The following is a 22,453-nucleotide window of genomic DNA, read 5'->3' as shown; positions in this document are numbered from 1 at the left end:
AATTTAAGAAATGTTGCAGAAAATGTAATTTAATCAGAAGTTGGTGGATCTGCTAGTTCACTATTTCAATTTCCTTCAGAGAAATTATTTAAAATAAATTCAAGTGGTAATATTAAGCAAAAAGGATCAACAAAAAGGGATGCCAACGGCACGCGGTGTTCCCAAGCGGTCCCCCATCCAAGTACTAACCGCGCCCGATGCTGCTTAACTTCGGTGATCGGACGAGAACCGGTGTATTCAGCATGGTATGGTCGTTGGCGAGAGACTTCAAAGTTCATTTTGAGTCCATGGCAAAGCTCTTCATGTCTTTTCCCTTGCAAATTTAAGAAATGTTGCAGAAAATGTAATTTAATCAGAAGTTGGTGGATCTGCTAGTTCACTATTTCAATTTCCTTCAGAGAAATTATTTAAAATAAATTCAAGTGGTAATATTAAGCAAAAAGGATCAACAAAAAGGGATGCCAACGGCACGCGGTGTTCCCAAGCGGTCCCCCATCCAAGTACTAACCGCGCCCGATGCTGCTTAACTTCGGTGATCGGACGAGAACCGGTGTATTCAGCATGGTATGGTCGTTGGCGAGAGACTTCAAAGTTCATTTTGAGTCCATGGCAAAGCTCTTCATGCCATTTCCCTTGCAAATTTAAGAAATGTTGCAGAAAATGTAATTTAATCAGAAGTTGGTGGATCTGCTAGTTCACAATTTCAATTTCCTTCAGAGAAATTATTTAAAATAAATTAAAGTGGTAATATTAAGCAAAAAGGATCAAAGATCGTTGGCGAGAGACTTCAAAGTTCATATTGAATCCATGGCAAAGCCCTTCATGCCTTTTGCCTTTAAGAAATTTTGCAGAAAATGTAATTTAATTAGAAGTTGATGGATCTGCTAGATCACAATTTCAATTTCCTTCAGAGAAATTATTTAAAATAAATTCAAGTGGTAATATTAAGCAAAAAGGATCAACAAAAAGGGATGCCAACGGCACGCGGTGTTCCCAAGCGGTCCCCCATCCAAGTACTAACCGCGCCCGATGCTGCTTAACTTCGGTGATCGGACGAGAACCGGTGTATTCAGCATGGTATGGTCGTTGGCGAGAGACTTCAAAGTTCATTTTGAGTCCATGGCAAAGCTCTTCATGTCTTTTCCCTTGCAAATTTAAGAAATGTTGCAGAAAATGTAATTTAATCAGAAGTTGGTGGATCTGCTAGTTCACTATTTCAATTTCCTTCAGAGAAATTATTTAAAATAAATTCAAGTGGTAATATTAAGCAAAAAGGATCAACAAAAAGGGATGCCAACGGCACGCGGTGTTCCCAAGCGGTCCCCCATCCAAGTACTAACCGCGCCCGATGCTGCTTAACTTCGGTGATCGGACGAGAACCGGTGTATTCAGCATGGTATGGTCGTTGGCGAGAGACTTCAAAGTTCATTTTGAGTCCATGGCAAAGCTCTTCATGTCTTTTCCCTTGCAAATTTAAGAAATGTTGCAGAAAATGTAATTTAATCAGAAGTTGGTGGATCTGCTAGTTCACTATTTCAATTTCCTTCAGAGAAATTATTTAAAATAAATTCAAGTGGTAATATTAAGCAAAAAGGATCAACAAAAAGGGATGCCAACGGCACGCGGTGTTCCCAAGCGGTCCCCCATCCAAGTACTAACCGCGCCCGATGCTGCTTAACTTCGGTGATCGGACGAGAACCGGTGTATTCAGCATGGTATGGTCGTTGGCGAGAGACTTCAAAGTTCATTTTGAGTCCATGGCAAAGCTCTTCATGCCATTTCCCTTGCAAATTTAAGAAATGTTGCAGAAAATGTAATTTAATCAGAAGTTGGTGGATCTGCTAGATCACAATTTCAATTTCCTTCAGAGAAATTATTTAAAATAAATTCAAGTGGTAATATTAAGCAAAAAGGATCAACAAAAAGGGATGCCAACGGCACGCGGTGTTCCCAAGCGGTCCCCCATCCAAGTACTAACCGCGCCCGATGCTGCTTAACTTCGGTGATCGGACGAGAACCGGTGTATTCAGCATGGTATGGTCGTTGGCGAGAGACTTCAAAGTTCATTTTGAGTCCATGGCAAAGCTCTTCATGTCTTTTCCCTTGCAAATTTAAGAAATGTTGCAGAAAATGTAATTTAATTAGAAGTTGGTGGATCTGCTAAACCACTATTTCAATTTCCTTCAGAGAAATTATTTAAAATAAATTCAAGTGGTAATATTAAGCAAAAAGGATCAAAGATCGTTGGCGAGAGACTTCAAAGTTCATATTGAATCCATGGCAAAGCCCTTCATGCCTTTTGCCTTTAAGAAATGTTGCAGAAAATGTAATTTAATCAGAAGTTGGTGGATCTGCTAGTTCACTATTTCAATTTCCTTCAGAGAAATTATTTAAAATAAATTCAAGTGGTAATATTAAGCAAAAAGGATCAACAAAAAGGGATGCCAACGGCACGCGGTGTTCCCAAGCGGTCCCCCATCCAAGTACTAACCGCGCCCGATGCTGCTTAACTTCGGTGATCGGACGAGAACCGGTGTATTCAGCATGGTATGGTCGTTGGCGAGAGACTTCAAAGTTCATTTTGAGTCCATGGCAAAGCTCTTCATGTCTTTTCCCTTGCAAATTTAAGAAATGTTGCAGAAAATGTAATTTAATTAGAAGTTGGTGGATCTGCTAGTTCACTATTTCAATTTCCTTCAGAGAAATTATTTAAAATAAATTCAAGTGGTAATATTAAGCAAAAAGGATCAAAGATCGTTGGCGAGAGACTTCAAAGTTCATATTGAATCCATGGCAAAGCCCTTCATGCCTTTTGCCTTTAAGAAATTTTGCAGAAAATGTAATTTAATTAGAAGTTGGTGGATCTGCTAGATCACAATTTCAATTTCCTTCAGAGAAATTATTTAAAATAAATTCAAGTGGTAATATTAAGCAAAAAGGATCAACAAAAAGGGATGCCAACGGCACGCGGTGTTCCCAAGCGGTCCCCCATCCAAGTACTAACCGCGCCCGATGCTGCTTAACTTCGGTGATCGGACGAGAACCGGTGTATTCAGCATGGTATGGTCGTTGGCGAGAGACTTCAAAGTTCATTTTGAGTCCATGGCAAAGCTCTTCATGCCATTTCCCTTGCAAATTTAAGAAATGTTGCAGAAAATGTAATTTAATCAGAAGTTGGTGGATCTGCTAGTTCACAATTTCAATTTCCTTCAGAGAAATTATTTAAAATAAATTAAAGTGGTAATATTAAGCAAAAATGATCAAAGACCGTTGGCGAGAGACTTCAAAGTTCATTTTGAGTCCATGGCAAAGCTCTTCATGCCATTTCCCTTGCAAATTTAAGAAATGTTGCAGAAAATGTAATTTAATCAGAAGTTGGTGGATCTGCTAGTTCACTATTTCAATTTCCTTCAGAGAAATTATTTAAAATAAATTCAAGTGGTAATATTAAGCAAAAAGGATCAACAAAAAGGGATGCCAACGGCACGCGGTGTTCCCAAGCGGTCCCCCATCCAAGTACTAACCGCGCCCGATGCTGCTTAACTTCGGTGAACGGACGAGAACCGGTGTATTCAGCATGGTATGGTCGTTGGCGAGAGACTTCAAAGTTCATTTTGAGTCCATGGCAAAGCTCTTCATGTCTTTTCCCTTGCAAATTTAAGAAATGTTGCAGAAAATGTAATTTAATTAGAAGTTGGTGGATCTGCTAAACCACTATTTCAATTTCCTTCAGAGAAATTATTTAAAATAAATTCAAGTGGTAATATTAAGCAAAAAGGATCAAAGATCGTTGGCGAGAGACTTCAAAGTTCATATTGAATCCATGGCAAAGCCCTTCATGCCTTTTGCCTTTAAGAAATTTTGCAGAAAATGTAATTTAATTAGAAGTTGGTGGATCTGCTAGATCACTATTTCAATTTCCTTCAGAGAAATTATTTAAAATAAATTAAAGTGGTAATATTAAGCAAAAAGGATCAACAAAAAGGGATGCCAACGGCACGCGGTGTTCCCAAGCGGTCCCCCATCCAAGTACTAACCGCGCCCGATGCTGCTTAACTTCGGTGATCGGACGAGAACCGGTGTATTCAGCATGGTATGGTCGTTGGCGAGAGACTTCAAAGTTCATTTTGAGTCCATGGCAAAGCTCTTCATGTCTTTTCCCTTGCAAATTTAAGAAATGTTGCAGAAAATGTAATTTAATTAGAAGTTGGTGGATCTGCTAAACCACTATTTCAATTTCCTTCAGAGAAATTATTTAAAATAAATTCAAGTGGTAATATTAAGCAAAAAGGATCAACAAAAAGGGATGCCAACGGCACGCGGTGTTCCCAAGCGGTCCCCCATCCAAGTACTAACCGCGCCCGATGCTGCTTAACTTCGGTGATCGGACGAGAACCGGTGTATTCAGCATGGTATGGTCGTTGGCGAGAGACTTCAAAGTTCATTTTGAGTCCATGGCAAAGCTCTTCATGTCTTTTCCCTTGCAAATTTAAGAAATGTTGCAGAAAATGTAATTTAATTAGAAGTTGATGGATCTGCTAGATCACAATTTCAATTTCCTTCAGAGAAATTATTTAAAATAAATTCAAGTGGTAATATTAAGCAAAAAGGATCAAAGATCGTTGGCGAGAGACTTCAAAGTTCATATTGAATCCATGGCAAAGCCCTTCATGCCTTTTGCCTTTAAGAAATTTTGCAGAAAATGTAATTTAATTAGAAGTTGGTGGATCTGCTAGATCACAATTTCAATTTCCTTCAGAGAAATTATTTAAAATAAATTCAAGTGGTAATATTAAGCAAAAAGGATCAACAAAAAGGGATGCCAACGGCACGCGGTGTTCCCAAGCGGTCCCCCATCCAAGTACTAACCGCGCCCGATGCTGCTTAACTTCGGTGAACGGACGAGAACCGGTGTATTCAGCATGGTATGGTCGTTGGCGAGAGACTTCAAAGTTCATTTTGAGTCCATGGCAAAGCTCTTCATGTCTTTTCCCTTGCAAATTTAAGAAATGTTGCAGAAAATGTAATTTAATTAGAAGTTGGTGGATCTGCTAGTTCACTATTTCAATTTCCTTCAGAGAAATTATTTAAAATAAATTCAAGTGGTAATATTAAGCAAAAAGGATCAAAGATCGTTGGCGAGAGACTTCAAAGTTCATATTGAATCCATGGCAAAGCCCTTCATGCCTTTTGCCTTTAAGAAATTTTGCAGAAAATGTAATTTAATTAGAAGTTGGTGGATCTGCTAAACCACTATTTCAATTTCCTTCAGAGAAATTATTTAAAATAAATTCAAGTGGTAATATTAAGCAAAAAGGATCAAAGATCGTTGGCGAGAGACTTCAAAGTTCATATTGAATCCATGGCAAAGCCCTTCATGCCTTTTGCCTTTAAGAAATTTTGCAGAAAATGTAATTTAATTAGAAGTTGGTGGATCTGCTAGATCACTATTTCAATTTCCTTCAGAGAAATTATTTAAAATAAATTAAAGTGGTAATATTAAGCAAAAAGGATCAACAAAAAGGGATGCCAACGGCACGCGGTGTTCCCAAGCGGTCCCCCATCCAAGTACTAACCGCGCCCGATGCTGCTTAACTTCGGTGATCGGACGAGAACCGGTGTATTCAGCATGGTATGGTCGTTGGCGAGAGACTTCAAAGTTCATTTTGAGTCCATGGCAAAGCTCTTCATGTCTTTTCCCTTGCAAATTTAAGAAATGTTGCAGAAAATGTAATTTAATTAGAAGTTGATGGATCTGCTAGATCACAATTTCAATTTCCTTCAGAGAAATTATTTAAAATAAATTCAAATGGTAATATTAAGCAAAAGGATCAAAGATCGTTGGCGAGAGACTTCAAAGTTCATATTGAATCCATGGCAAAGCCCTTCATGCCTTTTGCCTTTAAGAAATTTTGCAGAAAATGTAATTTAATTAGAAGTTGATGGATCTGCTAGATCACAATTTCAATTTCCTTCAGAGAAATTATTTAAAATAAATTCAAATGGTAATATTAAGCAAAAGGATCAAAGATCGTTGGCGAGAGACTTCAAAGTTCATATTGAATCCATGGCAAAGCCCTTCATGCCTTTTGCCTTTAAGAAATGTTGCAGAAAATGTAATTTAATTAGAAGTTGATGGATCTGCTAGATCACAATTTCAATTTCCTTCAGAGAAATTATTTAAAATAAATTAAAGTGGTAATATTAAGCAAAAGGATCAAAGATCGTTGGCGAGAGACTTCAAAGTTCATATTGAATCCATGGCAAAGCCCTTCATGCCTTTTGCCTTTAAGAAATGTTGCAGAAAATGTAATTTAATTAGAAGTTGATGGATCTGCTAGATCACAATTTCAATTTCCTTCAGAGAAATTATTTAAAATAAATTCAAATGGTAATATTAAGCAAAAGGATCAAAGATCGTTGGCGAGAGACTTCAAAGTTCATATTGAATCCATGTCAAAGCCCTTCATGCCTTTTGCCTTTAAGAAATTTTGCAGAAAATGTAATTTAATTAGAAGTTGATGGATCTGCTAGATCACAATTTCAATTTCCTTCAGAAAAATTATATAAAATAAATTCAAGTGGTAATATTAAGCAAAAAGGATCAAAGATCGTTGGCGAGAGACTTCAAAGTTCATATTGAATCCATGTCAAAGCCCTTCATGCCTTTTGCCTTTAAGAAATTTTGCAGAAAATGTAATTTAATTAGAAGTTGATGGATCTGCTAGATCACAATTTCAATTTCCTTCAGAGAAATTATTTAAGACAAGTGGAAGTGATGAAAAGAGGAGTATAAAAACGAATGGTAAACTGCACGAAAGGATGTTGCTTTAGACGTAACTTGGCGAGGCGTAGCAATCTGGCTATTTAATTTCAAAAATAACTCACCTAGTTTGGTGCCCATTTCGTCGGAGACTCGTTTGGCTACAGACATTGCAGCTACTCTCCGGGGCTGAGTGCATCCAATCATGCCGAATTTGCTGTACCCATCCTCATGGAGATATTGAGTGAGTTGAGTGGTCTTGCCACTGCCCGTTTCACCCACAATGATTACCACTGAATTTTCCCGGATGACGTTGAGGAGTTCCTGACGCACAGCAAATACCGGCAAATAATTCCGTTGCTCATGAATAGTCTTCTTGCGCGAAAATTCACTTTTCTTATTATCCGTCTCCATCATGTGCTCTGCGAATTTCTGATCTTTCCTGTAATCTGCCGTGTCTGTGTCCTCATTGAATTTCTCATCTTCTTCATCAGCTCTCTTTTGGATTCCCATAATGTTGCCGATCTTCGTTCCACCTAATTCCCAGTGCTTCTTCTGCGCCTTCCGACGTTCCTTTTGCTCCCGGAATACTCGCACCAGAGCACTACCCTTGCGAGCAATGAGGGCCATATCACTTGTTGGATCTTTGACAGGAATAACTGGTTCTGGCTGCTTGGTAAAAACTATGCGTCCATCCAAGAAAGGTGGTACAATGTGGTGCACCAGAAGATGAACTCTCTCAATTGCTTCCTCATCGTAATCCTCAGAAACATTGATGGACATTACTACACCCGAGGTCAGCATCCGATTCCGTTCCCACAGCTCATTGTCCTTGTTGATTTGACGCTGCTGTGCAGACATTCGCTTAGTGCGTTTCTGCTCCAGTTGCTCCTCACGCCGTCGAAAGTACTCAGAATTCGTGCCACCAAAGGGATTATTCTCATCATCGTAGCCTTCGTCGATGTTATACCATTCTCGATCCAGACGTTTCTGCTCTTCCTCCCACAATTTCTTGTCCTCATCTGTACTCCATGGCTGATGGTGGGATGTGGAAGTTTCACGAGAACTCCGTGGAGTTGCTCCTGATCGCCTCCGATCATTTGCCCAACTGTTGAATTTATGGGCCGGAGTCGCACGAGGAGTTTCATCTTCTGGTTTTTGACGAGATGACCAGGGTCTTCGATTGCTTCTCTCTGACCATTCACTTCGCTCATCCGCGATTGATTTGGGCGTTGGGAAATCCCACGATGACTTTTTCAGTGGTATTCTCTCATCATCGTCATCCCAGGCAGAGCCAGACACGGAATACCTTCCGGAATCACGAGGTGTACGTGGTGTTGCATCCCTAGAACGCGAAGAGCTTCCCTCACGATGATGTCGATCGTCTCTACTGCTTCTTCCTCGATCATAATCCCGATCTCTTTTTCGGCTGCTACCTCTTTCCCTGTCACGATCCCTATCCTTATCCCTCTTCTTAAGGTCTTTTGTTGATGCATAGACCCCTTTCTCTCCACTTCGATGAGCCACATTGCTGCTTGCCATCCTTTCAAGCATCCGATGACGAGCTGTATCTGTAACACCGCCCGTGTACGACGGAGTCTCATCACCTCCATCGCGATACTTTCTGCTCAGAACATGAGACTTGCTGATGTCAGGCGTTTTGAAGGCTCCCTTGCCAGATGAATTGGTTTCTGTATCATCGAATTCACTGTCCTTAAAAGAGATCAGACGACTAGCTTCTTTCTCGCGTTCTTTACGACGTGCAGCAGCTAATTTGTCCAATCCCAGAAGTGATGGTTTTGGCACCTTAAATGTCGGCTCCTTCTGTTCTTTCTTGATTACCAAACCACCAACACTGGAGCTTGAACCTTCCAGCCGATGAATTCCATCATCTTCGTCCAAATCCATGTTTTTTTCTTTTTGAGATAATAGTTTTTATTTCACAATACACGTTTGCTGCGTTTGTTTATGTTTTTCCACAGAAAAGAAATTTTTAGGTTAGAGTACAAAGATTCTTCCTGATATCAGCGCCAACGGATACAAAACGTACTTCCAATCCTTGGATAAATTTTTCAGTACTCGTGATAATGTCAAATTTTCACCTGTCTGACAAGCCTACTAAAAATTAAAAAATTGTTTTTGTTGAGAAATTCATGAATTTTCTGTAAATTCCATTCAAAAATGGACGTATTTAATAAGCTCTACACTTCAGTTAGTAGTACAGTGTCACAATTACAAGGTGTTTTACCGGGAAATCCCGTCACAAGAGAATTTGAAGTGGTGGAACATATCGCTAGTGCTGGGCCAGGTGAACAATTCCCCACGCAAATCATTGATTAGTCAATTCTTTGATAAAAATCTGTATAAAAAAAAAACCCTTTTCAGGCCTTCTGTGGAAGATCTATCGGGGCTACAAGAAATCTACACGACAGGAAGTGGCAATTTTTGAATTGGAAAAGCGACAGCTGGAACGATGGCAAAAGGACGATCGAGAAGTGATGATGGAGACTCTGAAAAGAGGAATTAGCCAATTGACCAAGATTCGGCATCCTCAGGTGCTCACAGTACAGCACCCACTCGAGGAAAGCCGAGACAGTTTAGCCTTTGCCACAGAACCTGTATTTGCATCCTTGGCCAATGTCCTGGGACAAACTCATAATGTTCCCCAACCACTTCCAGTTGCTCTGGCCGGGTTCAAGCTTTTTGACGTTGAAATAAAATACGGAATCATGCAATTAGCTGAGGGTCTGGCATTTCTGCATTCTGATGTAAAACTACTTCATCGAAATATCTGCCCAGAATCCATAATTGTCAATCAGCAGGGAGCTTGGAAGATTTTCGGTTTTGACTTTTGTATCCTCAATCAAACGCCCCATGAGGCAAAACCCTTTTGGCCATATCAAGAGTACAACTCCACCTGGCACGTTCTGACACAGCCAATGTTGGAGTATATGGCTCCAGAGAATGCACTGATATCTGCCCATTCTTCAGCCAGTGATATCTTTTCGCTGGGCATGCTCATATACACAATTCACTCTGTCAGTGGAAAACCTATGAGGACATTTGGAAAAGACTGGGGAGCATTTAAGCGATTCGCTGGAGAACTTAAACAGGGAAGGTATCCAAGTTTATCCCACATTCCAGACGCCTTTGTCGAGTATGTGCGTTTGATGCTGAATGCCACTCCCGAAATGCGTCCGGAAATTCACGATATGAGCAAAGTAGCCTACTTTGATGATGTCGGTGTTAAAACACTGAGCTACTTGGATGCCCTATTCCAATGGGATAATCTACAAAAATCCAAATTCTACAAAGGTCTCCCACAGATAATCTCCAAATTGCCTCATCGCATTAATATGCAGAGAATCCTTCCGTGTCTCATCAAAGAATTCATCAATGCTCCAATGGTACCCTTTGTCCTGCCAAATGTCCTGTTAATTGCTGAAAATTGTACAGAAAAGGAGTATAAGAGGCACATATTGCCACCTCTTAAAGCTGTCATGAAGATTCAAGAACCCATCCAGATCCTATTGATTTTTCTGCAAAAAATGGACCTTTTGCTGAAACTTACTCCATCTGAGGATGTAAAAACCGATGTTCTGCCCATGCTCTATCGTGCCCTTGAGTCAGATGCCCAGCAGATTCAAGAACTCTGTCTCTCAGTACTACCCACTTTTGCCTCTCTCGTTGACTATCCCGCCATGAAGAATGCCCTTCTACCGAGAATCAAGAAACTGTGCATTGGCACTCCTTACATGTCCGTGAGGGTGAATTCTCTTCTCTGCATTGGCAGACTACTGGAGCACTTGGACAAGTGGCTGGTATTGGATGAGATTATTCCTTTCCTCGCGCAAATTCCCTCCAGGGAACCAGCTGTTCTTATGGGAATTCTGGGTGAGTTATGTGTAATTTATTTCAACTTGTATACCAATTAATATCCTTGATTTGAGCATCCTTTATACCTAATTTCCAATCATTTACAAAAATCGAAATTCGCAAGTTTTCCCAAAAAAAAAAATTCCCAGAACAAGAAGAGTCCCAAAGAACGCGAGAGAATTACACCTCATTCAATTCATTCAAATATTTTTCGGTAATATAAATTTGACACAAGTGTATGAGCTAGGGGAGGATAGGGCAGTGAGGAAGCTAATGTTTTCAAGCTAAATAAGTCCACCTAGGGTAAAGTGATATAATTTGGAATTAGTGTTACAAGTTGGACAATTCGCCGGTACAAGTTGGACATGGCTTTTTTCTTGATAAATACAGTAGAAAATTTGTTTTTAAGCACAAGGAACCAAATTATAAAACTTAAAGCATTAAAAATATACAAATAAAAATGAAGTACCGTCGTTGCGGGTGACTTTGCACTCTGCTGTCCGTAAGACTTTCATAAATTCTAGCACTTATTGATGGTCTTATGTACCAAGTAAGGTAGAATGATCCTCAAAAGGATTCTTGTAGTTTCAGTAATAATCAATGAAATGCTAGTATAGGTATTTCGTCAAAAAACGACTCCGTGAAAAAGTTATCTGAAGGTGCAATTACAAAATCGATTTCAGAGTAGTAAATTGCCAAAATCTATTCTGAATTTATCTGGCTAGAATAGTCCACTTCGATTTTGTTGATTATTTTTATTAAAATAGTTTTTATCACTATTATCTTCCTAAGAATGCATGATTTATGTTATAAAATTGCATATAATGGTCTTTCTAAAGCTTTATTATAGAAGTATTTGGCTAAAAATTATCAAGTTTATCGGGAATTTAAGATAAAATGACCGAGATCTACAAGATGGTATGATCGCCATCTTGATTTGACGTTTCAATATCTCATCCGATTGAGCTGAAATTTTAGTATGTTGCAGCTGATGTCAAGGCCTTTTCAGAACATATATAAAATCCGACCTAGATCAAGCGATTGTTTTGATATAGGGGCACCAAGTTCAAAATTTTGACATTTTCATGAATACAGAACTACAGGGAGCTTCTTTTATCAAAAAAAAAACATCACAAAAAAGACAGCGCTATCGTTAGGCGATGAGATCTAACAAACAAACAAACAAAAAGAAAAGTAATGTTTTTGTTTATAACAGCGTATTATATGCCAAACGCACAATACTTTTTGTTTTGTTAACATGTTTTTGACATTTCAATGAGAGTGATTGAGATATAAATCTTGTCATCTCGCTCACTTTCATAGGAAACTTTGAAAACATATTTTCATACAAAAGTTATTGTGCGCTAGGCATTATTTGAGAATCTGAAAAACTGTTTTCGCAAAGATGAAAAATAAAAAAAAAATTAAATAAATGAACTTCTCGTTTATTTTTTTTTAATTATGTTACAGTAAATAATTATATAAAATAAAAGTCTCAACCATTTTTAATGGTTACTGAGGCATTTCGTTTAGGTTTCAAATATTGAAGATTAAAAAATAAAGACCGCCAAAATATGAGTATTAAAATATTAAACTTTGAGCCCTTGTATCTAGGTAAGTGCTGACGTAGACTGGAACATAGATACGTTCTGAAAGGTCTTGACATCAGCTACAACATACTAAAATTTCAACCTTATCGGACAAGTTTTAGGGTTTGACAGTTATTCAAAATGGCTCACAGAATTGTCAAATCAAGATGGCGACCACGTCATCTTGTAGATCTCGTGCATCTTACCCTTAAATCTGAAGATCTTTATTGTCTTTTATTATTAGAAATTGTTGATTTTTTAGTATTTATTAAAAAGTGCAAAGTCAGCCGCACCGTATCTCAAGTGCAAGCCTTTTTTCTTGATTTTTTTTTAACATAATAAAATTTTATAAAATTAATGTTAGTGGTGCAAAATCCATTCATTAACAACTGAATACAAATAATTTTACCCATTCACCCTCCTCGTTTCACTTTAACTATCCACTTTTAGAGGGTAAAGTTGAAAAATAGCGTAAAAACGTGCAAAGTCACCCGCAACGACGGTACTAAATTTATCAAGACAAAAAGCCCTGTCCAAATTGTACCATTATTGTCCAACTTGTACCACTTTACCCTAAGTATTGTTTATTTGAAATTATTACAGCATATTTTCCATGCGTATTAATTCATAATCCCATTTTTTTTTTTAAATCATTCATGTCTGAACTACCCCACTCTCACCTAATTTCTAGAAGTCTAGCGAGAGATAAAACACGGTGAATTTCGTGAACTTCGACTTCTTCTTATATTTCTAGTTCTATACACGAAACCTGAAATATCTTTTTCCAGATGTCTTAACCCAAACTAAAATCTTTAAAATTCGCAAAAAGTAATTAAAAAGGTCAATAAATAAGTAATTAAATAATAGGGGAGACCGGGGAGATTTGGGACAGGGGTAGTGTGGGACAAGGCGATTTTTTCACTAATTTTTTGAAATAAATGGGATTCAACCATTACTCAATCGTAAAAAATATTAAGATGTATCCTGACTAAAGGAATAGTGATATCCTCAGTTTTATTGTTTTAATTCTATAAACACTTTCTTAAAAATTTATAAAAATTGTATTCTTTGATTTCTCAGTTTTGCTCTTTGTATTTTATATCAGCGATATATAGGGTAAGTGTGCCAAATTCCGGCCAGCTTGCAAATCCGGCCACCTTTTTTGTTCCTCAAATTTCCATGAACTTTTAGATTTTACGTACTCTAGAGATTATACAATGCAAAAGAATAACAAAAAATGTGGATTCGACAAACGAGATGACGTGAAAAATATACTGGAAGAATTCCGGAAGGGCAAGGAACTATGAGAATGACGGTGGCCGAAATAAAGCACCAAAGCTATGTCTATATTTTTATTCATTTTAAAATGTATAAAGAATGATTATAGAGTAAATAAAGACGGTAAACTCTTTACAAGGTTCCAAGCAACATTCTTTCAGAAGAAAGAATTAAAAAAAATCAATTTCTATTTAAAATATTACTTTTCAAACTTGAGACTTTGACGCTTGCATGCAACTATGCCGAAATTTGGCATACTTACCCTAATCAAAACTTTTTTATCTCATTAGCTAGGAGTATAATCTGGGAACATATTTTTATAAAAGTTTTAGAGATTATACGCTCTTGTTCTTTCCTTAAAGGTTTTAAATACCAAAACTACCCTCGGGGATGTTTGGGACACCTGAAAGGAGATGAATGGGACGTTGATTTTCGACAAGATTGTAGGTGGCGTGCAATTTTTTACTGTCAAAATGGAGAGTAATGCCCAGTTTCTACTGGAAATCTTCATCTTGTGCAAATTTTACCAGTTGAGCAGTTGTCTACAGGGACAATTAAGCCATCAATGTCTTGGGAATAAATAATTTACTCTCCAGAGGATATTCGACCTTTGCTCAATCCCGTTAAAAACCATTTTCTCGAAAATTTCTCGAGCAATATCCTCTACAATTCTCACAAATTCTCCAGAAAGGGCAAGACGAGAGCTTTTTCAGAGAAATGAGATAAAATAGGTAACATGCAGTTGTCGTAAAATCAAACAGGAATCCATTAATGAGTTCAAAACTTAAAGTTGCAAGATAATCTACTCGCCTGAGGAATTTGATGATCATGATTGCAATACTTACAATTGTTAGCACTAGTTTCTCCCCAACGGTTAAACCCCCCGTTGGTATTTGAATTTGACATCATAGATGTCTCTCGGAGCGGCGCCAATTTCTCCTAAGAGTGTTCCTAGTGTTAGCCTGTGAGTTATCCCTACGGGAGTGGTATCGTAGAGAGGATTAGTATTGTGAGAGTTAGTTCATGTTGGATAGTCGTAGGGTATAGACCGTTAGGAGGAACGCTGAGGGTTCTGGAGAAATCTCTGGCGGCCAAGGCGCTCATCCACGCGATTGCATTGAGGTCTCCGCCCTTACAGATTCCCAGACGGTTCTAATACAATAAAAAAACAAAGAAAGGTAGATAGAAAATAAAAAAGAAAATACTTTAAATAATTGATTGACAATAAATGACTACCGTACAAATTAAATTGATATTAATTTCTAAGTATGAAAAAAAAGAATAAATATTTTTATTTCTATTAGAATTATTTTTTATCTAGTACTTAAAATTAATTAACATGCTCCAATAATGCAAATTATGCGAGAAAAAATGCGTCCCATACTGCCCCAAATCGGGGAGGCGGTTTGGGACAAAGCGTCAAGTTAAATGTTTTATCTTCTCCAAGAAATTCAGTTGCTTTCGAAGTTCTATCGAGTACTTTTTATAAAGTCAATACCCATATATCCTACAGACCGGGGCCTCGAGTGGGTCAGTGGATAGAGTAGTAGCTCTATGACTACGAGGTCTGGGGTTCAAAGCTGAGTAGCAGCAGAAAAAGATTTCTCATGCCATATCGGCTTTGAATTCGTCCAGTGAATGAATGAATAGTAATGTCAATGGTGCATATTGACAAAAAAGTGAACCGCCTAAACAATAGAGGCTGGTACGAGAACGAGTTTCGATGTGAAAGTGGTACAGTAGACTCTCACTCAATCGGCTCTTTCTCAATCGGGCGTCAAATTTTGTTGACAGTTTTCACGCTTAATTATGAAGCTAATTTGCTCAAATTCGCTGTAGTTCTTCCTATTTTATCGTGATTCTTTATAATTGAGCACTTTTTATGGAATTTACAAAGGCTTTGACGCTAAATTCCATCGCTAAACCGGATGACATTTTGCCCCATATTCACGATTGAGAGAGAGTCTACTGTACTTCAATCGATACAAATATTCGCTGTCACTGATCCCAAACACACACCGAGAAGGGATGCTGTGACATAGTAACGGCACTGACAGCTCACAGAGCTGTGATATAGAGCGGCTACCCGTATCGGGGGATAAGATAGAATAGGAGTGGGGAAGCATAAGGGGCCCAATTGGTGGCCTGGATGCATCGGAATATCCGAAATGGAGAACTGACCCCTGGCAAAATCTTATCTTATCTTATCCTACAGACCGCATAAAATTGTAATGCACTATCGTGATTTTTTGGAATACTCTCTCAAAGTCAAAACATGAAAAAGTGTCTCAAACCTCCCCGGTCTCCCCTAAGTAAAAATTATTTTTTTAATTTTTACAATATACCAGTAGGAGATGGAGGGATAGTTTCACGCATGCATTACTTTCGAAAATACACATAATGTGGGACAATGCACAATTGTCTACGATTTGTGCTGTGTATTTTTAGATAGCCCATACCCAAGAGAAACCAATAAATAAATAAATAAATATTAAATAGTTAGTTTAAGATTAAGATTTGTAATTGTTTGGGAAATTATTCTCGAAAAAAAGTTTAGCTCAAAGATTAGGCATCTAAAAATGCGCATCGAGAAGGACAAATAAAAAAATGTATTAGAATATTAATTAGAACGGGGTATACGGACAAGTGAAATTCTAAAAACCTGAAATTTTTTGAGCATATTTTTTTTGTAGTTTCATCATTGCACAAGTGAAAAAATCCATAAAGGTTGGTTTTTTTCACTTTAAAAACTTGGTAAATTATTTTTAATACATATATCCCAAAGGTTGATTAGGTTTGATTTGAACTTGATTTGAGACTTTTTATCTATTAAAAGATAAGTCCATTTGGATATCGTCGGTTCCGAAGAAGACTATTGTAAGTCTAAAATGCAACTTTTCAGGAGAGAGGTTTAAAGTTTGAGATACAATATTAAGCTATAAAAATTTTACTGCAATTAGTATACCTCTACTTTTTGCATTACATACAATATAATACTATAATTTGGAAAAAATCAGAACTCGGTAATTTAAAATGACTTACAATAGAAATATTATTTATATTGAATTTGATATACCGATTTTATAAAAATATAAAAGTAGAGCGTCGTTTCAACAATTTAGTTTAAATCTTGTAGCAGCAATACGAATGATTGATAAATTTCTTGTTAAGTATGGTTTAAAACCTAGCCCCTCAAGTTTCCTGAAATTTGAAGCCTCTTTCTCATACTCCCACTTAAGTTTATATGGGATTTTTTTTGTACTCGCGACCGTTACGCTAAATATCTAAAAAGTGAGAAGTTTTCCGTATTATAAGATACCTTACCGTATGGAGGGGTAAATATACTAAATTTTTGTTTAAATACATTTTTTCCTCGGAGCACTGTGAGCAGATTCCGAGATCAATTTAGGAAATTGGCTTCAAATGACTCCATATAAAAAGGTCAACTTGCCAGGTGCTTTTAAAACACATATTAAAATTTCCATGTGAAAAAAATTAAATCAAAAGAAAAGTAAAGTCAACAAAATAGTCAAATATCCAGAAACCTTAATACTTCTCGCGGACCGACCACCCACACCACCCCCTTTTCAGAAAATACCTATATTTGAATTTCGCTTACTGTATTTTAAAGGTTGTCTAACGGCATCTACACACACTAAGAGGAATGTATGTGCATATTAACCCTTTAAGGACGATTGGAACATCGGATTCCCATAAAGAAAATAATTTTTCCTGACTACCTAAAGTTATTTTTTTCTTATGTCTGTATATAATTGTAAAGTAGAAGGTTGAAGGAATCTACAATATGCAAGTCTCTAGCTATTTGATATGTAGTAAATATTTTAGCTCCAAAATGGCGAATTTTTAAATTCTCAAATTCATAATTGATTTTATTTATTTTTTATACTTTTAATATTTTTTAAGCAAAACCCTTTTGGCAAAAAAAAACTGCAATACTCATACATAATATTAGGTGAGATTCTTAACAAAATCTCACCTACTATAATCCTAACAAAATTTCATGTCGTCCGATCGACCTCAAATTTGGCCAAAATGTGTTTCGCCACTTCCTGATTCCGAATATATATGTGGCTAAGTTACGTTCCCGGCCGGCCGGCCGGCCGCTCTTTGGAGCTTAATAGCTCCTAAACTAAAAAAGATATCGACTTGCGGTTTTCGGCAAAGGTTATATATCGGGTGAAAATTGCAACTTGGTGCATAGACCCCCCACCCCCCACCCGTCCTTCCGCCATTTTGAAGACCCCCCTTTTTTGTTTTCTCAATAGCTCCGCCCCTATGGTATTCAGCGGACTCAAATTTTAGTATGTTATAGCTGGGCCTTAGAGCTTTCCATCAATACCAAACTTAAGGTCCCCCGACCCCCCTGACCCGAGCTATAAGGGTCCAAAAAAATTTTCTTAAAATGGCCATTACTCCGGTTCAAATTGTCAGAATTTAAAAAGTGAGGGCTTTTTGGAAAGCTCTCGTGAAATGCCACTTCCCCTTCTAACATCGCAAGTTCATAAAACCACCGCTAGGGGCGCTTTTTTTAAAAAGAAAATTTTTAAATCTTAAAAGTTAAATAACTCAAAAATTCCATTGTGCATCGGGCTGAAAATATAGTATGTTGTAGCCGTTGATTATACCTATCAAACAAAAAAAACCTTAAGTCGATCCATAACCCCTGACCCGAGCTATAAGGGGTCAAAGTTCGAACATTGACCGGCCTCTATCTCCGGTTCTAATTAACATAGCGACCTAAATTTTACCTTTTTGGTTTCGTCTCGATGAGCACTTTCAGATGGAAGTTCAAAAAGTCACCACAGGTGGCGCTGTGATAGCGTCAAAATTCATCGAAATTCAAAGTCACTTTTCTCAAAAACGGCATTGTGCAAGTTAATGAAATTTTAGTATGTTGTAGTCCAGTCTAGGACGTTTCCAAAATGGTGCGTATGCGCGCTGTGGTTAAAACAGAACCGGAGATATGAGGGGTCAAAGTTCACGAAATTCAAAAAATCATATCTCCGGTTCTATGTGACCGATTTTGATGAGTGAGGGCTTAAACGAAAGATCTCACCAAATGCTACAACTTTCTAGAATATTTGAACTTCGTGGGACCAACACCAGGGGCGCCACAGTCGAAAAACCAATTTCAATATCACATAACCTCAATTATCTCGACTGTCGCTAAACCGATTTTGATGATTACTTCGACACAATTGTAGAACACATTTGTCTCTACATTTCGTCCATACATCATTTTCCGCTCAGACTACGCTATCACTCCGATTTTGCCGTTTAAGTGTGAAAAAAATGATTTTTCCCATAAAAACGCTTTGAAATCACTCAGATGCCAATTTGACTGCCTCTACTCCACCAAGACACTTAAAATAGGGGTTTAAATGGAAAGTCCCACAAAATACAACAATTCTTTGAAATAGTTGAAGCTCAACAAATGACTACTTGGGGCACTCTGGATGAAAAAACGAGTTAAGAAACAAAAAACCTCGCTTATCTTGGCTTCTGAGTAATCGATGAGATCATGTTCTATGGGAAAATTATAGAGAACATTCTGGTCTACATTTCATCCATATATCACTATTCTATCAGTTCATCCAAATCCTTGATATTTTGGTTTAAATACAAAATTTGTATAATTTCACGAATTTGATTCAAGATAACTGAATGGCGTCTCCCAACTTCAGCTCTAAATCGAATTTGCATGCACTCCGAGTTAGCTCACGTTAAGAATCTCACCTACATAAGCCGGTTAGGATTATCTGTCCCTTTTTCATTAAAGCGAAAAATATTATTCATTGGTATTGTCAGAAAAATTACTTAAATTTTTGGGCTATTTTTGTCCCTATTGTTCATAGAAGCACAAAATACACCGAATCAGACTCTGTTGGACTTTCCAAGGTTAGATGTAAGGCTTATCATTGATTATGTTTTCCAGTTTAATTTTTATTGTTGATTTTCAGTCCGTAAAGTGTCTCGTCGTTAAAGGGTTAACGAGTTTTCCCTACACATGCGTAGGCAATTTGTTTCCATTTGTTTTGGGTGTTAGTGAATATACGGAAAGGCAAGGTAAGGGTGTTAAGGGGAAAACTTAAACAGCTAGAGAAAGTGTACCTTTAAACGTTCGGGATTTTTTATGGATTAAATACGGATTAATTTAAAATGTATTAATACTAAACCCACCAAGACCTGATTCAAATTGATCGGTTTAAAATTAACACATATTTTAAAAACGGTACAATGTTACTATCAGATTCTATGTATTTCTTAAAATATGCAAAATATTTTTCACTGTTTAAATTTTAACTTTTAACTATTTTCTATTCAAAAATCAATTATATTACCCACATACATATTATTCTGTTTATGTTTTCGCTAAATTAGTTCTATCATCTCAACAATAAACACGTAATCAAATATTAAGACGGTTTGAGCATTTTACAAAGCTGGGATGTTTTTTTTATCCTGTTTTTTTTTTAGATTTCTTTATTTCACATTATAAATAAATAGGGGTGGCAAAGCGTCCCAGCCTTTGCGAGGTGCTCGAACTCGTGACTTAGATCCTATATAGTCATTCGAGGAGAGTTGGAACAGTGGGAGAGATGGACCACTTCGCCTCCTGCCTACACCCTATATGCACCATTCTAATTCTATTCAACATTCTAATGAAAACCCCCAAGTTACAGCTTTCTACCCTTTGTACGAGAGAATTGAAATTAAATTTTTTGGATGTCTGAAAAATGGCCAAAAAATTTTATTTCGCCATAAGAATACGTGTATTTTGGGGGTTGAGGAGAGATGGAACTTAATAGTTTTGGCAACACTTCCGGTGTGAATTTTGGTCAATGTTCTTCAAAATCTTTTCAAGCAAATCTTAGAAATTATTTTCCCTAAATTTCTGGTAAGACTGACTTGATACACTCACCGAAATTGCCATCGAAGTATATAAGCCACATATTCCACAAAATAAATCATTTATACTGAAAAAATAAAATAAATTCCAATAAATTCAATGAAATAGTGTTCATGTCTAAAATCACTTCCCACCTATTCTAAATTAATAAAATAAACTATAAATATTTTGCTAAAATTAGGAGTGTTCCATCTCACTTTTTTTTTGAGTACCTCAGAATGCAACTTTTTTTTAAATCCTATTTTTCGAAGTCACTATTTTCATCTAGGCTTTTCTAATATTGATATCTTACATTTAGAGTCTTCAAGTGATAAACCAGTGAGATTCGTCTTTATCTCGCATTCAAAACATATCCGCAATATTGAATATAAAAAAGGTATTCCATATCTCGTCGAATGACTATACCTCAAAAGTACTTTCGCATCATTTACCGTTTCTCGATTCTCAACTGATTTAAGGCGATTCATAAAGATCCCTCAAAATAGTTGTAAGAGTAACAGAATTAATATTCGGGCAAAAATTACTTATCAGAACCGGTTCAGAACCGATTTGAACTGATTTATAAATCACTTTTAAAGTATTGCCCAAAATGCCTCAGGGGTAGTAATGATGATGACCTTGAAAAATAGTTATTAGATAAAAATCAATTATATTTTCGTATAAAGACGAAAAAAACTCGTACGACGCATTTTTGAGCAATCACAAAAACGAATGGTTTTGGAGGGGAGGGGTTGGGGAAATGAGGGGTATGTTAATGGTCCCATGGTCCCAAGATCCTCAGTCTCAAACCGTTTGGACTCTAGGCGTGGTAACGGTCGACGGACAGCTCTGTTATGTATTACATTACAGGGTAATCTATGATTGAGTTTTGATGTTATTATAATTGAAATTTTTTTTCAGGCATCTACAAATTAGCACTGACACACAACAAATTGGGCATCACAAAGGATGTAATGGCTACTAAAGTGATACCATTTCTTGTGCCACTTTGTATTGAAAATGGCCTGTCCCTCAGTCAATTCAATGCTCTTATATCCCTTGTGAAGGATATGATTGATCGAGTTGAACAAGAACATCGGACGAAACTTGAACAATTGAATTCTATTCAGCAAGAATCGAAGGCACTCGATCTTAACTATGCTAATGTGACAGGTCCTCTGGTACCGTCTGTACCCTCAAGCAATAACTCCGAAATGGACAAAATGTTCTCGAATTTGGGTCTTGACTCGTATCTTATGAAATCACCAAGTCAGGAAGTTCCAGCTGCCTCAAATTCCGTCCCTGTTGTGGAAATGAAAAGTAGTTCTTCTCTGACATTGGAGGATAAACAGAGAATGGTGAAGCAGCAGGAACAGGTTCAGCGTTTGCAGCGGCAACCAACATTAGCTCCAGCTCCAACGGCTTCAACACCGGCACCTGTTAAGCCCAAAGATCTCACATCTAGCCTCATTGAGGCCAATCTCAGTCAAATACGAACACCGAATACCCGTGGTAATGCCATTAATAACAATTCGTCATTGAGCTGGACTCCATCAACAACGCAACAACCGACAACATGGAATTCTGCAGTGTGGAGTCCAACGTCCGCCAGTGGTCAGCAACAGTGGAATAACAATAAAGCCACTCCGGCAAATTGGTCAGCACTGGACTCTCTACTGCCACAGAATAAGAGTTCGGGCAAAATGAGTCTGAATCAAATACCAACAAATCAACCATTGCTAATGAGTCAGGGTCAGAGTCAGAGTCAAAAGCAGCCAACAAATCAGTTGAGTACACAAGAAATCATGGATTTTCTCGGCTAGGAAAAATGTATTACGGTGGTTATCTCTTTCTTATTCATTTGTGATTTATCTCTTCTTCGTCTACATTTTTCTGTTTATTGTGACTATATAGGGGAGCTTCTACAGTAACATGCATTCCAATGCAAATAAGTAAATGCGCAATTTGTTAATTAGTCTAATTAATTATCAGTTTTAAATTATATCATAACTCAAAAAATATATTATAGTCAATTTA

The 22,453-nt window shown here is 37.3% G+C and overlaps 2 protein-coding genes and 13 non-coding genes across 15 annotated transcripts in view; 1 reads left to right on the top strand and 14 right to left on the bottom strand.

The window, feature by feature from the left end:
* The window catches only part of LOC129805233 (pre-mRNA-splicing factor ATP-dependent RNA helicase PRP16-like), a 37,948-nt gene extending 29,089 nt beyond the window's left edge, over positions 1–8,859 (bottom strand). The window contains exons 1-2 of the mRNA XM_055853008.1: positions 6,889–8,859; positions 6,228–6,286 (exon numbers count right to left, since the gene is read on the bottom strand). Coding sequence (XP_055708983.1) covers positions 6,228–6,286; positions 6,889–8,671 — 1,842 coding nt within the window. The 5' untranslated portion in view covers positions 8,672–8,859. The remainder of the gene's footprint in view (positions 1–6,227; positions 6,287–6,888) is intronic.
* Positions 141–259, bottom strand: LOC129808341 (5S ribosomal RNA). Its single transcript, XR_008752371.1, has one exon. It is a non-coding gene; the product is annotated as a 5S ribosomal RNA (ribosomal RNA).
* On the bottom strand, positions 460–578 carry LOC129808340 (5S ribosomal RNA). Its single transcript, XR_008752370.1, has one exon. It is a non-coding gene; the product is annotated as a 5S ribosomal RNA (ribosomal RNA).
* LOC129808339 (5S ribosomal RNA) lies at positions 973–1,091 on the bottom strand. Its single transcript, XR_008752369.1, has one exon. It is a non-coding gene; the product is annotated as a 5S ribosomal RNA (ribosomal RNA).
* Positions 1,292–1,410, bottom strand: LOC129808338 (5S ribosomal RNA). The gene has a single exon (XR_008752368.1). It is a non-coding gene; the product is annotated as a 5S ribosomal RNA (ribosomal RNA).
* LOC129808337 (5S ribosomal RNA) lies at positions 1,611–1,729 on the bottom strand. The gene has a single exon (XR_008752367.1). It is a non-coding gene; the product is annotated as a 5S ribosomal RNA (ribosomal RNA).
* Positions 1,930–2,048, bottom strand: LOC129808336 (5S ribosomal RNA). The gene has a single exon (XR_008752366.1). It is a non-coding gene; the product is annotated as a 5S ribosomal RNA (ribosomal RNA).
* LOC129808377 (5S ribosomal RNA) lies at positions 2,443–2,561 on the bottom strand. Its single transcript, XR_008752406.1, has one exon. It is a non-coding gene; the product is annotated as a 5S ribosomal RNA (ribosomal RNA).
* Positions 2,956–3,074, bottom strand: LOC129808368 (5S ribosomal RNA). The gene has a single exon (XR_008752398.1). It is a non-coding gene; the product is annotated as a 5S ribosomal RNA (ribosomal RNA).
* On the bottom strand, positions 3,476–3,594 carry LOC129808355 (5S ribosomal RNA). Its single transcript, XR_008752385.1, has one exon. It is a non-coding gene; the product is annotated as a 5S ribosomal RNA (ribosomal RNA).
* Positions 3,989–4,107, bottom strand: LOC129808357 (5S ribosomal RNA). Its single transcript, XR_008752387.1, has one exon. It is a non-coding gene; the product is annotated as a 5S ribosomal RNA (ribosomal RNA).
* On the bottom strand, positions 4,308–4,426 carry LOC129808346 (5S ribosomal RNA). Its single transcript, XR_008752376.1, has one exon. It is a non-coding gene; the product is annotated as a 5S ribosomal RNA (ribosomal RNA).
* LOC129808354 (5S ribosomal RNA) lies at positions 4,821–4,939 on the bottom strand. Its single transcript, XR_008752384.1, has one exon. It is a non-coding gene; the product is annotated as a 5S ribosomal RNA (ribosomal RNA).
* Positions 5,528–5,646, bottom strand: LOC129808335 (5S ribosomal RNA). The gene has a single exon (XR_008752365.1). It is a non-coding gene; the product is annotated as a 5S ribosomal RNA (ribosomal RNA).
* LOC129807492 (SCY1-like protein 2) lies at positions 8,836–22,453 on the top strand. Its single transcript, XM_055856788.1, has 3 exons — positions 8,836–9,071; positions 9,149–10,657; positions 21,338–22,453. Exons 1-3 carry the CDS (start codon positions 8,945–8,947, stop codon positions 22,237–22,239), a joined length of 2,538 nt encoding a protein of 845 aa, XP_055712763.1. The 5' UTR covers positions 8,836–8,944; the 3' UTR covers positions 22,240–22,453.

This window comes from Phlebotomus papatasi, chromosome 3 (genome assembly GCF_024763615.1).
Source record: "Phlebotomus papatasi isolate M1 chromosome 3, Ppap_2.1, whole genome shotgun sequence".
Classification (NCBI taxonomy): Eukaryota; Metazoa; Arthropoda; class Insecta; order Diptera; family Psychodidae; genus Phlebotomus; species Phlebotomus papatasi.
This window is presented reverse-complemented; position numbering and strand designations above follow the sequence as displayed.

What these genes read in the sequence shown, in the direction of transcription:
- LOC129807492 (XM_055856788.1), top strand. Translation starts at nt 8,945, where the DNA reads ATGGACGTATTTAATAAGCTCTACACTTCAGTTAGTAGTACAGTGTCA. An exon ending in TATCGCTAGTGCTGGGCCAG is followed by an intron (nt 9,072 to 9,148) that starts GTGAACAATTCC and finishes AACCCTTTTCAG; the next exon opens with GCCTTCTGTGGAAGATCTAT. An exon ending in TGTTCTTATGGGAATTCTGG is followed by an intron (nt 10,658 to 21,337) that starts GTGAGTTATGTG and finishes ATTTTTTTTCAG; the next exon opens with GCATCTACAAATTAGCACTG.